The following is a 14,629-nucleotide window of genomic DNA, read 5'->3' as shown; positions in this document are numbered from 1 at the left end:
TCCACCATTTGCAAACTTTTCTCTTCCAGATATGGTGTGACACTCTTTGCAGTTCGTTCAATTGGAAAAGGTTCTCGTATTCTGTTAAATCCTGGTCCAAACCACAAAATGAGTACTGAGGATAGATGTTTCTACATTGCCATCTCCAGTGAAGAAGACACAGCATTTAAAGCCTACAAAGAGCCAAAAAAGTCAGTCAGTTTATTTAAGGGAAGCTTTAGGCACAAGAACGATTCATTTATTACTGCAAGCTCTGTGGCTCTTGAGCTGAATACCGACTCTGTTGAAGCAGGTAATACTCAGAAGTCACAACATGTTCATGTTCTAAATTATAATCGATCAGGTGTTCTGAAGAAAGGATATTACTTATATCAAAATGAGCATACCAAGATGCACATTCAGTATATTTTGTTTTGAGGAATGAAAATATAGCATTATTACCTTCTTTTGTAAACAGGGAGTTTCAACCTTGAAATGTCAAGAGTATTTCCCAATTGACAATGCCTCATTTTTGGTATGAATTTAGGTGTTCAAATGCTAACACACTCATTCCATTGTTTTTGTTTTCAAATGAAACCTATGTGGAGTTGTGCCATCAAATTGATAGTACAATAATTTCCGGGGATATTCATTTGATGTCTATTGTTTTATTTTTTGGTGTATCTCCTCTAAAAATACCAGTTATTATCATTTGGGATGCTTTCCATTTTTTTTTCTCCTTATGCTTTCTTCTTCAAGCATGAAGTGTGATTTAATATTGTTTATGTTCGGGAGCTATGATGACCATTTTCGCCCAAATGGGATAGACTTTGGGTCTTGTCTGTAATGCTGATGAAGGCTTTACTCTCATATTAGTGGGGATTTTGCAAGGGGACACATTGATCTCTCTAATTGTTACATCCACAGGCAAACCAGCACACTGCAATTCCATTAATCAGATAGTTGCTAGTATTCTCTTTTAGAAACAATTGTTATTTTTCTTAATCTTTATGGTGACTTTGGGTGAGCTTAGACCATAAAATATTCATTGATGAAATTTCTAACCAGTGGTTTAAGTTTATGGTAATGGCCACAGATTGACCAGATTTGACCACAGCCTTACCATTCTTCTCCAGTAGGACTTAAGTACCTAGATGAGGCTCCTGCTAATGGTGTTGGACATGCCAGCTCCACTGATCAAGTGACATCATCTTCATCAGTCAAACTAGAGCAGGGAACTTCTTCCATGAAACCATCACGAGGATTTAAAGAAGTCGTTTTTGACATAGCAGACTCAAGACGATCATCAAATTCTGTGTATGTACCCAATGAATCAGATTCCGAGGAGGAAGAACACGAAGAACAGGAATTTAGTTTGCTGGATGACACCAGTAGGATACCCAGGTAATAAATAGAGGATATTTTTCCTGTTATGATACTGGTAGGAATTTCTTATGTATTGTGTAATGTTTAGTTATTTGAATTTCCAGCTGCCATTCTCTGAGGAGGATTTTGTTTGTTTTGTTTAGTTTTGTTTTTGACATGCAAATCCCAAAGCAAGGTCTTGACAATTTATAAGTTCTTGTAATCAGGGAAGGACGAAGCTGGATTGTGATATCTAACTGGAGAGGGAGAAAACCCGTCTTCCACTTGGGATAATAAAATATTGCCTTACATTTGGCAAGCTTCACATTGAACTTGACTGTTTTCCTTTGCTAGCTATGTGGCTGGAGTTCCTCCTTGTTCTTTGTATATTGGCCGCACTCCTATCAGATGTCATCTTCTGAAAACTCCTAAAAAAGTCTGCTGTTTAGGGCTCAGAAATGAGGTAAGCTTTATGATCTAGCTGAACTAAATGCTTCTGGAACAGGCTTCATGTGATTAATGAGTGTCAGGGTTATTTAGCCCTATTTCTATAAAAGTTATTGTAACTTCGAATACTTTAGATTATAAAACTATTTCTTGATGAATATTTTTGCTTTTAGGAATTCGTTTATAATTCCTCCTCGGGAGGGTTTAAGGGAAATGAAACAGGAAATAAAAGAAGAACAGTAACTCGAGGAACAGGTCTTATTTAACTTACCGCACTCAAATTTCTGCGGGAAAATCATGTGGATTTTGGGATTTGTTTTCAGGCCTGTTTAGACCGTGATCTGAATGACAGTGCCAGATTACATCAGAGACAAAAGGGAGCTATCATTGTGGCGTCACCTGTAGCCGAAGCTGGATTGTACAACTTTATTTTGCCCCTCAGAGCTTATCAGCGGCCCAAGTGCACCCTTAAACCCATAGTACTTCTCCTGAAAGAAGAGTAAGTACCAGTTTATGGTATTTTATATAATAGGCTCAGTTATGCACGCATTCTGATTGGTTCTCACTTATGATCTATTGGAGGACAGACGTATAGATGACGTCATCATCAAAACTTTTTAAAATTCTTTATTATACAAAACAAATAGATTCCAAGTTGCCGTGCGTCTGTTCAGTAACAGATCACAGAGGACGTCAAAATGTAGTAAGAACATCAGTGACACACTCGGCTGCGCCTCATGTGCCACTTATTTGTTCTTACCACATTTGGACGTCATCTGTGATCTATTACTGAACAGACGCACGGCAACTTGGAATCTATTTGTTAAATATACAATAGCAGCCACGACTTTTGGCCTGAATGTATTGGAGAAAAAAGAAATCGAGAAACAACTTGTTTTTTTTATCTTTACTGTCACCACTGTAGTTTTGGATTGATTCGTTTCTGACTGGTTTTATTTAGATTCTTTCTTACAGTGAATCTCATGGTTTGAAAGAGCTACAATGGGCATTTGCATTTTTTTTTCTTTTGACCCTTTAACCTCAAAGAGTGTCTGGCTTCTAATTCTCCCAACAGTATTACTCATAAATCATATGTAGAAGTTATGAGAATGAAGGAAATGATCACCTATCTAAGAAGCTCTTGATTGTCAAACAATTTCTCCTTACTAGTGCCATAGGAAATGTAACCCATAAATCATATGTAGAAGTTATGAGAATGAAGGAAATGATCACCTATCTAAGAAGCTCTTGATTGTCAATCAAATTCTTCTTATTAGTGCCATAGGAAATGTGAAATGAACAGTGTGGAGAATATGAATGCTTATTTAAGGGTGGAGAGGGTTATTCTTGCCCTTTCCTTTTCGGTTTACTCTAATATTTGTTTAGGTTCATTAAGCAAACTGTCGTCTTGACATTTACTTCTACTGAGACAAAGTTCTCGTTGACACTGCAATTGATTCGAGTCGTAGCTATTAACCTGGTCTATTGACAAATCATTAAATGTTTATTGATAATTATGATAATTATCATATTTTTACGTATTCTATTTTTTTGGAATACGTCACAAGTGTACATGAAGCTACAGTTCACAGCTTGTGAAGATTATATGAAATAATTCATATTTGTACTGCGGTTGTAGATGAAAGTGAAATGTGATCTTTCAGTTCACAGCTTATTTGAAGGAAACCTGCGTTTAATCTACAGGCCCAGTGAAGACTTCTTAATGGCTGTGCGTCACTTTCCCATGCTGTATTATATTCAAGGAACCATAAATAGGTAAGAAAAATCCTTTGAGCTGCAAGTCGACACAACCTCGTTTATTTGCTTAAAATGGAAACTTATTATTTGTTTCACTTATTTGCTGTCTTTCTGCTTTTAATGCGAAAGGTTAAATTGAATTAATGATAAATAATTTACTCGTTAGAACACCGTTTGAGTGTTGCAAAACTCAATTCGAAAGAAAATGTGACTTGTGGCCACTGGGAACTCATATCAAATACAGTTCATGTAAAAAAAATTTCGTGTGGGAAAGCAAGAGTGAACAATTTGCGATTGATTTAGTTTTGCCACTCAGATTGGTCGAAAGGATGGCGCGAGTTTTGTAGACCAATCACAGACCGTAGTGAAGCAAAACCATTGCATCCCTGAATTACTTTTGATATTACTGTATTGAAAATTACTGAATGATTTGCTTTCAGTTTGGACGACCTTCTCAAGGCTGGTTGCCTTCATGCAGACAGTATAGTAGTTGTAGGCTATCGATCTCAAGGCCAGATGTATGACGAGGAGCACATGGCAGATGCCAGTACCATCGTAGAAGTGCAGAGCATCTACAGGTATGAGACAGTTGTACGTTATCGTGATCAATATCAGTATCTGGGCAACTGCCCACCTACCGCTCCCCTAATCCAACATTAACCCTAACTTGTTATCAATTGACTGTTGTTGAGTTAGGGGAGGGGTAGGTGGGCAGTTGCCCAGATACTCAGATACTGATATTGATCCCGTTATTGTGTACTCTTGTTACAGAATATTAAGGCCAAAGCATTTTTCTAATTGCGTTTCTAGCAACTGAATGGATCCTACCTAAGAAGGACGGTTAATTTTGAGCGTGGTCATGAAATAACAATGTAATATGCCCTGCCAGAAGCATGGGACAAATAAAAAATTCCGATTCCTCTCAGAGGAATCGCATCCTGGACCTTTCGCTCTCTGATGCTCTACCTCTGAGCTACAAGGAACTCCACAGCTAGCCGGGCCTTAGGCCTTAATCGCACTTTCTCTTTTCTTGGCTGGTGGTTTATGCGTTGTCGCACCACGACTTTCTAACTTCAATGAAGCTTCTTACCGCCGGCTTAAGAGATTATCGACGACTAGTTTTGCCGAGGGATTGAAAAGCTAAGCGGCTGAAGACTTGCATTGAAACAATTTGCTCCAAAACCTTTTTGTCCTTTGCGCTTGTGTCCTTTGCGCTCAGTGATATCCTTTGCGCTCAGTGATATCCTTTGCGCTTGTGTCTTTTGCACAGAAGTGAAGAAGACTTTGTGTGAGTTAGAAAATTCTCTCGCTAACGCTGAGATAATTGAGAAAGTATGTAAGTCGACAACTTGTGGTGAAACAGATTTTTCCTTTGGCAGATGTTTTCCAAGAGCGACTCTGATTGTGGAGCTGACACATGCGTCTAACATGCGCTTCATGAAGTTCAATGCCGATGTAACCCTACCTCCTGGATTACAAAGCGAATCACTTGCTAGTTTTAAAACACGGAGCTTCAGAGAGAGTGTCAAGGTACTTTAATAAGTCCTTGAGTTAAAATGCTAATCGTGATTCATCTCTGTTGTTTGAATATTTTGACTATATAGTCTTTGCTCAAGCTTGTGAAGTTTGAAGCTCTCCGTGATTGTTTTTGTTGCAAAATGCAGACCACCTTTGCTTGGGAGAGAGAAGAATTTGTCCATTTGTCTGCAGACCAGGTTTTAGATTTCGCCGAGTTGTTCCATTAATTTGCATTAGTTTATCATTGTAAAAATTAGTTAGAAATTTAAGAGGTCTCTTGGAAATGATTGATTAATGCTGGGACCCTTAAAAGTAATTCTTACATGTGAAAAGATAGGTCCGAAAAGTGAAATAAGACAGTTCAGTAAACGGTTGACTAAGGTATTAAGCACAATCAAATGACAAAGTACAGTTTTAGTTTTTCTCTGAAACTCATTTATGTACCTTTTCTCTTTAGAGAAGAATCAAACAGCAGAATAAAGACCATTTAAACTATATGTTCCGTGAACCCTTTGCTGCCGGTCACGTGTTCAGCATGAGCATGCTGGATACCCTGCTGTATCAGGTCTGTATGTTTTCTTGGTTATTTTTCATCATTTGAATTTTATGCAATCATTGTAGAAACAATTTGTCAATAAGCCATGGGCGACGTCAATGATATTTTATAAGGAGGCTTAGTGTAAACTTTTTCTTGTCAGATGAGACTTATTTACGTTATAGTAGATAAATATTTTATATCAATTGCTTTGGGCTTTCCCTTGTTTAAACACAGAGGCATTAGACATCACAGAAATTTATTATTTATTTTAAAAATTTGTGGTTTGAAATTCATTGCGGAACCCTTTTATCAAGGAAATGTAGGAAAGTTGAACAAGAGACTGAAGAAACTTTCGCAGTTTGGCAAAATCTTCTAACTAAAAACTGTTGCAAAGTTAAGTAAAGCAGAACTAAGTTGCTATATGTGGAAAAATAGAGGTCATAAACTTACTGGTGAGGCCGAAGGTATTCTTGGGGGCGTTGGCAGGATTCTTTTGTGGGTGGAGGGGTGGAGAGAGCTCGTTACGCTTTTACTAGTATTTCAAGGTATGTCAGGTCTGTCAGTATTGTCTTGACATAAATGGTAATATGCACAACAAAACAACACCTTCCCCCCTCGTTACACCCCTGATTGTATCACTAATGTGTGCTCGATGTTAACCCGCCTACTCGTTCATTGTAGGCATTTGTGAAGGAATACATGATCTACCTGGTCAGACTTCTGTTAGGCTGTGAACAATCGCCTGGATCAGGATATCTCTCTTCAGTAAGGAAACGTCAAGCGGAAAGAACTCTTAGTTTTATGTTGTTATACATACATTACAGTGTGTTTCAGTCAGCATTGCATAACGCTTTTGAAGAGATTTTCGTTTCAAGTCTCCCACGCTCAAAACCAACTGTAGATCAGAATAATTTCCATGAACCAATGAAAACTCGAAGGAAAACAAGCAAATAACCATTAGTCAAGTTTCGCATTTGACTGGTCGAGGAGGTTGCTTAAGTTTGTTTAAACTAGTCACAGAGTGATGAAAAGCAAAACAAGTGACATCCTGGATTATATTCACCACTTTATCTGAACTGACTGCTCTTAAAAAACATGACATGGTTGAAATTAACCTCAGCCGAAAATGAAATCGTGTTTTAAAAGTATCATCGACATTGCATACCAGACGATGCAAATTTCTTATAACTGTTGAGACACGCTTTTTATGTTTTTCACCAGCTGAAAGTCACTGAAGATAACATTTGGATCGAAACGTATGGAAGGCTTTTTCAGCGACTTTGCTCGACAACGTTTGCCATTCCTATTGGCCTCTATCGATCACATATTCCAGAGGTAATTAAGAACTTATGGAGTACAACGCGGCACCTGTGTTGACTTACATTGCTTTGCTGTCACATTAGTTGTGAAGGTTTAGGACCTCACCTGAAAGATCATTTGCCCATTGTTAACAATGAAAAAAATTTGCGTATTTGTCTCTTAATAAATCCTCAATTCTTGAAAGATTATAGATCTTTTTGCATAACTATTTTTCCTCTCCCAAACAACGGGTGCAACGAAGACGAAATACTTTGCTTACATTTGGATAAAATTGACTCTTCTACCAGCAATTTATGCTACCGTTTCCGTCTTTGTGTTGTTACTCAGGAGGACAGTGTTGATGCCTTCCCAAGGATGAGAAAGAAGGAGACTAGGGACATCTCGGACATCATCGAGCACAGGATGAAAGTTTTGAACATCACTGGAACTCGTAAGTTGAGGCGTATACAAAGTGAGGGGGGGGGGGGTGGGGCGATCTTATGGTCTCATTGTCCGGGTTAGGGCAATTTGTAAAAGGACCTCTGACATTCTGACAACCACAGCAAAAGTAGTTGTCAGATTCAAGGAAAGACGTGTCTGTTACAATCTATGCGACTCTGTGGAATCCAGATGAATTGTTTTTTGTGTTGCTTTGGATGGAAATTATTCTTTTTAGCAAATTTCTACACAATAGGAGCTAGCTATCAGGGCTTTCATAATTATTAGTATGTGTTATCATTTTTTTTTATCACTGTGACAATTGGAGATACCTTCGGACAAGTGTCAACCCCAACTTGTGATAGCCGCTTATAGTTCCTCCTTCTCCTTTTATTTCTCTGATGGATGGCAAAAGAACATTCTTATATTTTTTTATGCTACTGATGTCATTTGGTACCTGCAGTTCATTGTGATAGAGCTCGTAAAGTAAATAACTAAAAAAAATTTACACCGTGAGTACCTCATAGTAAAGATTGTTATACTTTTTTTGCAGCTGATATGACTCACAGGTTAGGTAACTCTTACGTGGTTGTCAACCCCAATCCTGAGTTTCAGTTACAAATCGGTGACATCATGTGAGTAGCAAGAGAACTCTTTCCTGTTTGGTTTATTTAGATGTAGCCTCGAGATTAGACTACGAACAGCCCGATCCTTATTGTTAACGACGACCGTCGCGCGATTCAAAAACAATTCGCGAAAAAAAATTTGATGCTGCTTTTCGTGTGATTCACTCAAGGGACATTCCCGGAGTTCCGCGCAGCGCGATAACATCAATTGTTTTTTTCCTACTGTTTTTATTGACTCGCGCGACGGGCCTCGCCCAAAGGGAAGGACTAGGAGTTAGTAACTCAACTCCTCGTCAGCTACGTCACACATTCTTATCTGCGGCACACGTATTACTTTAGGCTTAAGTTTATCTCTGAGTTGTTTTTAACTTGTTTCCTTGCGCAATTACTTATGTCCGTGGGTATAACTCGTTAATAGGATATAAAGACATCAGCTTCCCTGCGATTCGATCGGTCCCGTTATTTTTGTGTCTCGCCGGTTTAATCAAATGATTTATATAAGCATACTCGCATCCGGTTAAGATACAAGAAATTTTGTCATATTGATTGAAGAAATGTTTGATTGATGTTTGTTCAGCTACCTGATTCGTCCATGCAACACAAGTATGTCAGATACAGAGGAGGAACCTACCGATTCAGGAAGGGACGACATTCCAAGTACTTCTCTCTGAGTGGAATGACAGCCTGCAGTGGGGAGAAATGAGAGCAGCCGCAAGTAGACACAAGTGACGATGTTTCTACCTAATGGGAGATCTCTTTGTGTGTCACTGACTTTGGCCTTGTAGAGGAATTCATCCGTCGATGATGTTGATCACGATGATAGAGCTGTGGTATACTTCGTGCATGTAGCCTGTTTAAAGGGTCTTGCTAGAATGATGTCCTGCAGTGTTACGCAGTCCACAGCACTGAGAACAATGAAATAGACACTAGAAAACGAAAGATGCGAGCAGGAGTTTGAGTGATCTGCCGTGAACAGATCCAAAGTATTCATTGATATCTTATTCCAATTGCGATCCTATAGTGAATTGACACTTGTCGAACTTGTTTCATCGTTGAAATTGTAATTTAAGATCAAATCTTGCTAACTTAATATATAGATATTACAAATTTTTATCTTAGAAATAGTTGACTTCATTTGCCAGTTCAAATGAGGTTGTTGTTTTGAACAATACTCACTGCGTGATGCACTTGAATTATTCAATACTATTTTGTAATTAATAGACGTTAGATCTTTTTTCATTCATGGAAATAGTCACTCTCTTGTGATTACTTATTGAAAACGCCGTTGATGTTGGATGATTTTTGTCTTTGATCAGCCAAAGGCAATGTGTTTGTTGAAGAAGAGAAAACACGAAACCAGAATTTGTTAGTGATTACGTACTTCTTTTTAACGGCTACAAAGGAATGAGCATCGTGACCTGTTAATTATTTCCTAGGAATATTTTTAGCATTCGCATCAGTTGAAGGCAGGGAATGGAAGAAAATGAGTTTTTCCGTGCCTACTTATTTCAAGTTACCATATTACATTTTCTTATTTATTTTACGTTTCAGAGCATCACGGAAACGTGAAGATATTTATCTGAAAGACGGTGATTCGCACATCCGCTCAAGGAAAAAAAAAAACCCCTAAGAGGTGTTATGGAGTTTCATTAACCCTTTAATTCCCAAGATCTGATTGTTAATTCTCCCCTGCAGCTGCTACACATTTTCTTGTAAATTAGTTATGAGAACTTGGTGCTAGATCAAGATAGTAGCTTCTACCTGATAAGTTTGAATATTCTCATTACCTGTTTGCTGAAGAATGTATAGATATTGTAGGGAGAAGTTTTGTGTTAATCACTTTTGGGAGTTAAAGGGTTAATAACCAGCTTCAAACAGCACATTTTCAGACGTTGCTTTGGAAACAAAAAAATTGTTTATATTGTCTACATTGAAGTTATGACTTTTAAATGTTAATATAGTTCCATTAATACTCTCAATTGATAGGAGAATTGACTCATTGAGCTTGTTGAGTGCATTTGTAAATACTAATTAAAATATTTATTGAACTTTTCAAAATTATTTGTTTAAATTTCTTTTCTATCCATGGAGCACTTCAAACGCATTAGGATATGTCTTCAAGACTGTTAGGAATGTGGTGTCTGAAAAAGTGGATTTGGGTGGCAGTGAATTGATTCTCTGAGGGTTGAAATGTCCTCTTCTTAACGAGCTATCTCAAAACTTCAGCCTTTTTCCCAGGCTTCTTTTCAGAGGGAGGAAATATGGAGGATGGGAAGGTACTGGGCTTACTTTGACTTCGAGCCCTTGTGAGCCTTGCAGCTACAAGTATTAATGTGTTAATCAATTAGAAACTTCAACATCTCCCTCCACCCCTCCCCCTTCCCGTTGGGCAACTCCCCAGGCATTTGAACTTTTGAAGATTGGTTAGGTTTGTTTAAATTCCCAACCTCAGGGAAAATGTCCCACCCATTACTTTTGTTGAAGGCAAGATCAGTGACTGTGACTTTCTAAACATTGACCAAACTTTAAAACCTGGACCACATAGACCTTTGAGCCATTTGCTTGCAAAGGTGAATTATTAACCTTTAAACACCTCATGTTTAAAGATAAGTTGTCTCTTTCCAAGCTGTCAGCACAAAATCTGTGATAAGATGGATATATCTAGTCTTGGTCACAGTGCAGCTCACAGACAGGTTGCAGGTTTTCAGGTCACAGATGGCAAGTCATGGTTCACTGGTTTCTGGTCACAGTTCCTGGGTCACAGGTGGCAGGTCACAGGCCTCTGTTGATAGTTTTCATTTAAACAAAGTAACATTGACTTCAAGAGAGCTTATGTTGTAACACCAGATGGAGAAAGCTTCACATGTGTCTGGTTCTGGGCATTGATAAAACAAGAATTTGGAATGGCTCATAATTAACAATTATTCATTGAAGTGGATGTGTATAAACACTGAGGTGAATAACTGTTTTAGTGCATACCACACTTTTTATTCACTGTAGAAATAGCCAGTCGGTGCACACAAAAAAACATTCACTTGTGTGGTATATACTAATTAAAGATATTGCTCACTAAGTGTGAGACAAACATGATTGCAGAGACTTGACAAACGTTCTAAACAAAAGCCACAGCTGCTACACTGATACATGTACTTTCTGCCATTTCCACTTATCTTTGAAGATTCTGCAGGCTAAGAAGTGGGGAGATCTAAGCTCATAGGCCTGGAACTGGTAGTGATATGTAAATGTGAATCACGTTTTCTGTTTGGAAATCTCATTCAGGAATTATGAACTATCTTTCAAAACATCCTATTTTCCTTAGAAATTTTCTGAATACCATCCCTGAGCACCTTTTGTCACCTGACACAAATACCCCACCAGTAAGTTCCCTGTTTTACCAACTTTGATCATGGCTAGATAATAGTCACTTTGTAAACTTGCAGACCATTCATTGAATTTCAGATTATTTACCTCAAGGGCAAAATTTCTGGAATGCGACAGTTAAATGATAAAAAAAAGTAATAACAGTATCGAGGGTGAATTTTGATATCTTTAATACACAGACAGTTCTCCTAGTAACTTTGAAGCACTTCTGTTTTTCTTTTCAAACTTTTCTTCTTGGAAGATGAAATTCCAACAGAAATTTTTATGCATTTTCACCACTCTCTTCAGTATCAGAGCCTAGTTTTCTTCTCTCCTCTTTTGCCTTCATTATCACTTTTTTAAACAGATTGCAGTACAGTTGGACAGCAGAAGGTGTATCATCATTTCCAGGTATGGGATACATAATCATATTAGGATTGCAGTCACTGTCAACTATGCCAATAGTAGGAATATTTAGCTGAGCAGCTTCTGTCACAGCCAGAGTGTTTTTTCCCAATGATGGCAAATGCAAAAATATAATCAGATCAACAAGTTCAGTTGTTCCTAATAACATGTAAGAATTGGTCAGAGTTCCTCCACGCCATCTGCGAGTTATAAAGTACTCATCACATTCCCTTGCAGTGCGCTGTGTCAATTCTTCAAACTGGGGGTGGGCAGAAATAAAGAGAATTTTCCCTCTTTTATAGGCAATGTGTGAAAGAACATTCAAGGCAAGCTGGAAGGAAAAAAAAAGGTTAATGTCACCACTTAGAACAGGAGGAAGTAACAAATGGGTGCAGTTCCTCTATCTTAAGTGTGTAGCATCTAATTTCTTCTTACAACATCAACCCCTGAATCACACTCTAACCCTTTCACTCCCAAGATCTAATTAGTAATTCTCCTTACTATCTGCCAGACAATTCTTATGATGTTATTTCAGAGAATTTGGTATTGGATCAACTAATAATTCCATAATTGATGTTCTTCTCTATTCTCATCACCTGCCTGCTTGATACTGTATTGATATTGTGAGGAGAAATTCTGTCTTGGTCACTTATAGGAGTGAAAGGGTTAAGAACAAAGGAAATAAGCAAAAAATGAAAATGATCATAAACTAAGGAAGCTTGTGATTGTTAAACAACAGTTGGGAGAACGTGCATACTGATGTCAGCTGGTAAAGTGTTAAATTAAGGTGAGTAGTAAAAGAGCACGAGACATAAGGTATTCTGTGGGTCTCATGGATTGTGATGTACAGTTTCTTTTAAAACAGAATTGATCAAAATTTATTTGGGGAAGGATGAAAATCCTGGAGCAATTGTTTAAGAGGGTCAAAAAAGGGAATGAAATTGTTTGCCATTCACACTAAAGTCAAGAGATAGATGCTATCAACAAAAAAATACTTAACACGGAAAAGGACACAAAAAACACTCTAGTTTGTCATGTGTGAAGTTCACTCCATCTTTTGTATTATCTGTCCATTAATTTTAGCTTGAGATCTAGCCAGGGTCACTGTGTTTAGTTCTTTGGCAATCTCTACCACAATTTCCCCTAAAGAAATGCTGCAATTAGCACCAGATTCAGAAAGACTTCTAATGAGAAGGTAAAAGGTTAACTCTGCACTCCAGCTACAAAACCACTAGTGAACCCTTTACACCATAACATCAGTAGGCATATTCTCCATACTTTTCTCTAAACATTTCCTATGATGCTAATAAGGAGAATTTGTCTAGCAATCACAAGCTTTAGTAGGGGATTATTTCCTTTATTCTTGTAATGTTACTTTGTGATTCAGAGGTGATCTTGTAAAATCATACCACATAGAAAGAGTCCCACCAGCTCTCAGTCTTATCCATTCTTGATATCTTTAAACTATCAATTGTGATGCATGTAGGATAATTTAGCATTATTAACTGAGTTAATAGCATAAATTGGCCCCTGTAAAGGATAACATTGCTGACATTTCAAGCATTAGCCCTTCATCAGAGCAATGACTAATGCTCGAAACACAAGCTTTGCTACTCTTTTTGGAGGCCACTTTATGCAATCAACTCAGTTGATAATACTTAATTACCCTGTTATACTCTCCCACCCATGCAGCACCACAGTTTCTTTGGAAACTTAACCCCTTTATTCACATGATGCATGTACATACCCTCAAATGCACAACTGTCTGGTTGAGATCAATGATATGATGCTTTTCTCTGACTCCGAAGAGGTAAGGTTTCATCAAAGGGTCCCAACAGCCTTCATTATGACCAAGATGAACATTTGCATTAAAAAGATCTTTCAGAGTGAAAAGTTTATGAACTTCAAAGTAATCTGGGTGCTCCAGGATGTTTTTTCCTTCATCATTTTCAACAATTTCTAAACGAAAAAGAAATATCTGTATGTTATAAAGTAATAGTAGTACAAACTGAATATGGAAGCAATCTCCCCAGAAATGAACACTGCTTAAGCAGTAGTGAAGATAAGGCCTGAAAAAAAATTCAGGCCTGTACAGGATTTGAACAACAACCTCTGCAATACCAGAGCAGCGCTCCATTAACTGAGCTAACAAGCCAACGGGGAGCTGGTCATTATATTGGTTCCAAATAATCCAATGAAGTGATGAGTAAATGGTTGTAAATAAATGAAAATCATATATGTGAACTGCGGATAGAGAAATGAATGTGGAAGTAATCTACGCAGTGATGAACACTTTTTCCACTGCTGCTTCAGTACACATATATGATTTTCATATATTCACAGTCAGTGGTAGTAAGAGTTATTTTCTCCACCACGAGAATGATAATCGAAAGGGAAAATACTTGTTAGCTGATCAGAGAATAGAATATTTTTTTGACTAGTTAAGTGTGACTGGAAGACACGAAAGCTACGTATTCAAGTCAAAATACAGCATCACATGATATCAGTTATGTAAGCTAATTTTTGTGAACTTCTTTCAGATTTAAATCTGTTGACACGAATCCCTACTCAAAATCTAACTTACCACCCTCATCTGGTTCAGTCTTATCAGTTTGTACAGCAGATGATGGTTCACTGGAAAGTATGGAACTGTGAGTATGTATTGAACAAGCCTGCCTGAACCTTGTAATTGGTGCCAAAAGAGAAGAGATAATTGTCTTTCCTACGATAAAATGGCATAGAAATTAATTTCAATATAACATAACGTCATGTATGGGGAGAAAGAACCACCCGTACCTCTTACAGGCGAGATATTCCAAGGGGTTCGCAGCACATGCCGCGCCGCCATATTGAAATTCCACAACCTTCTATCATGTAATGGGCTTGTAGCATCCCA

At 37.8% G+C, this 14,629-nt stretch overlaps 2 protein-coding genes across 6 annotated transcripts in view; one reads left to right on the top strand and one right to left on the bottom strand.

Moving 5' to 3' along the window:
- LOC131795630 (potassium channel subfamily T member 1) overlaps positions 1-10,013 on the top strand; it is a 29,162-nt gene extending 19,149 nt beyond the window's left edge. For 4 of the 5 annotated variants that reach the window (XM_059113207.2, XM_059113212.2, XM_059113211.2 and 1 more), the window contains 13 exons: positions 30-292; positions 1,116-1,383; positions 1,699-1,807; positions 2,115-2,290; positions 3,496-3,567; positions 3,990-4,127; positions 4,929-5,079; positions 5,525-5,632; positions 6,287-6,370; positions 6,827-6,940; positions 7,253-7,355; positions 7,896-7,977; positions 8,546-10,012. In XM_059113207.2, coding sequence (XP_058969190.2) covers positions 30-292; positions 1,116-1,383; positions 1,699-1,807; positions 2,115-2,290; positions 3,496-3,567; positions 3,990-4,127; positions 4,929-5,079; positions 5,525-5,632; positions 6,287-6,370; positions 6,827-6,940; positions 7,253-7,355; positions 7,896-7,977; positions 8,546-8,639 — 1,762 coding nt within the window. In that variant the 3' untranslated portion in view covers positions 8,640-10,012. Of the gene's footprint in view, positions 1-29; positions 293-1,115; positions 1,384-1,698; positions 1,808-2,114; positions 2,291-3,495; positions 3,568-3,989; positions 4,128-4,928; positions 5,080-5,524; positions 5,633-6,286; positions 6,371-6,826; positions 6,941-7,252; positions 7,356-7,895; positions 7,978-8,545 lie in introns of all 5 variants that reach the window. The other variant, XM_059113208.2, reaches the window with a different exon arrangement.
- A 921-nt stretch (positions 10,014-10,934) lies between these two features.
- On the bottom strand, positions 10,935-14,591 carry LOC131795681 (small ribosomal subunit protein uS2m). Its single transcript, XM_059113279.2, has 4 exons — positions 14,530-14,591; positions 14,318-14,455; positions 13,481-13,692; positions 10,935-12,064 (listed from the first exon to the last, which is right to left on the bottom strand). Exons 1-4 carry the CDS (start codon positions 14,579-14,581, stop codon positions 11,612-11,614), a joined length of 855 nt encoding a protein of 284 aa, XP_058969262.1. The 5' UTR covers positions 14,582-14,591; the 3' UTR covers positions 10,935-11,611.
- Between the last annotated feature and the right edge of the window lie 38 nt (positions 14,592-14,629).

The sequence above is a fragment of the Pocillopora verrucosa genome, chromosome 4, assembly GCF_036669915.1.
Source record: "Pocillopora verrucosa isolate sample1 chromosome 4, ASM3666991v2, whole genome shotgun sequence".
Classification (NCBI taxonomy): Eukaryota; Metazoa; Cnidaria; class Anthozoa; order Scleractinia; family Pocilloporidae; genus Pocillopora; species Pocillopora verrucosa.
Note: the sequence above shows the minus strand (reverse complement) of the source record. Positions and strands in the feature narration are given on the sequence as shown.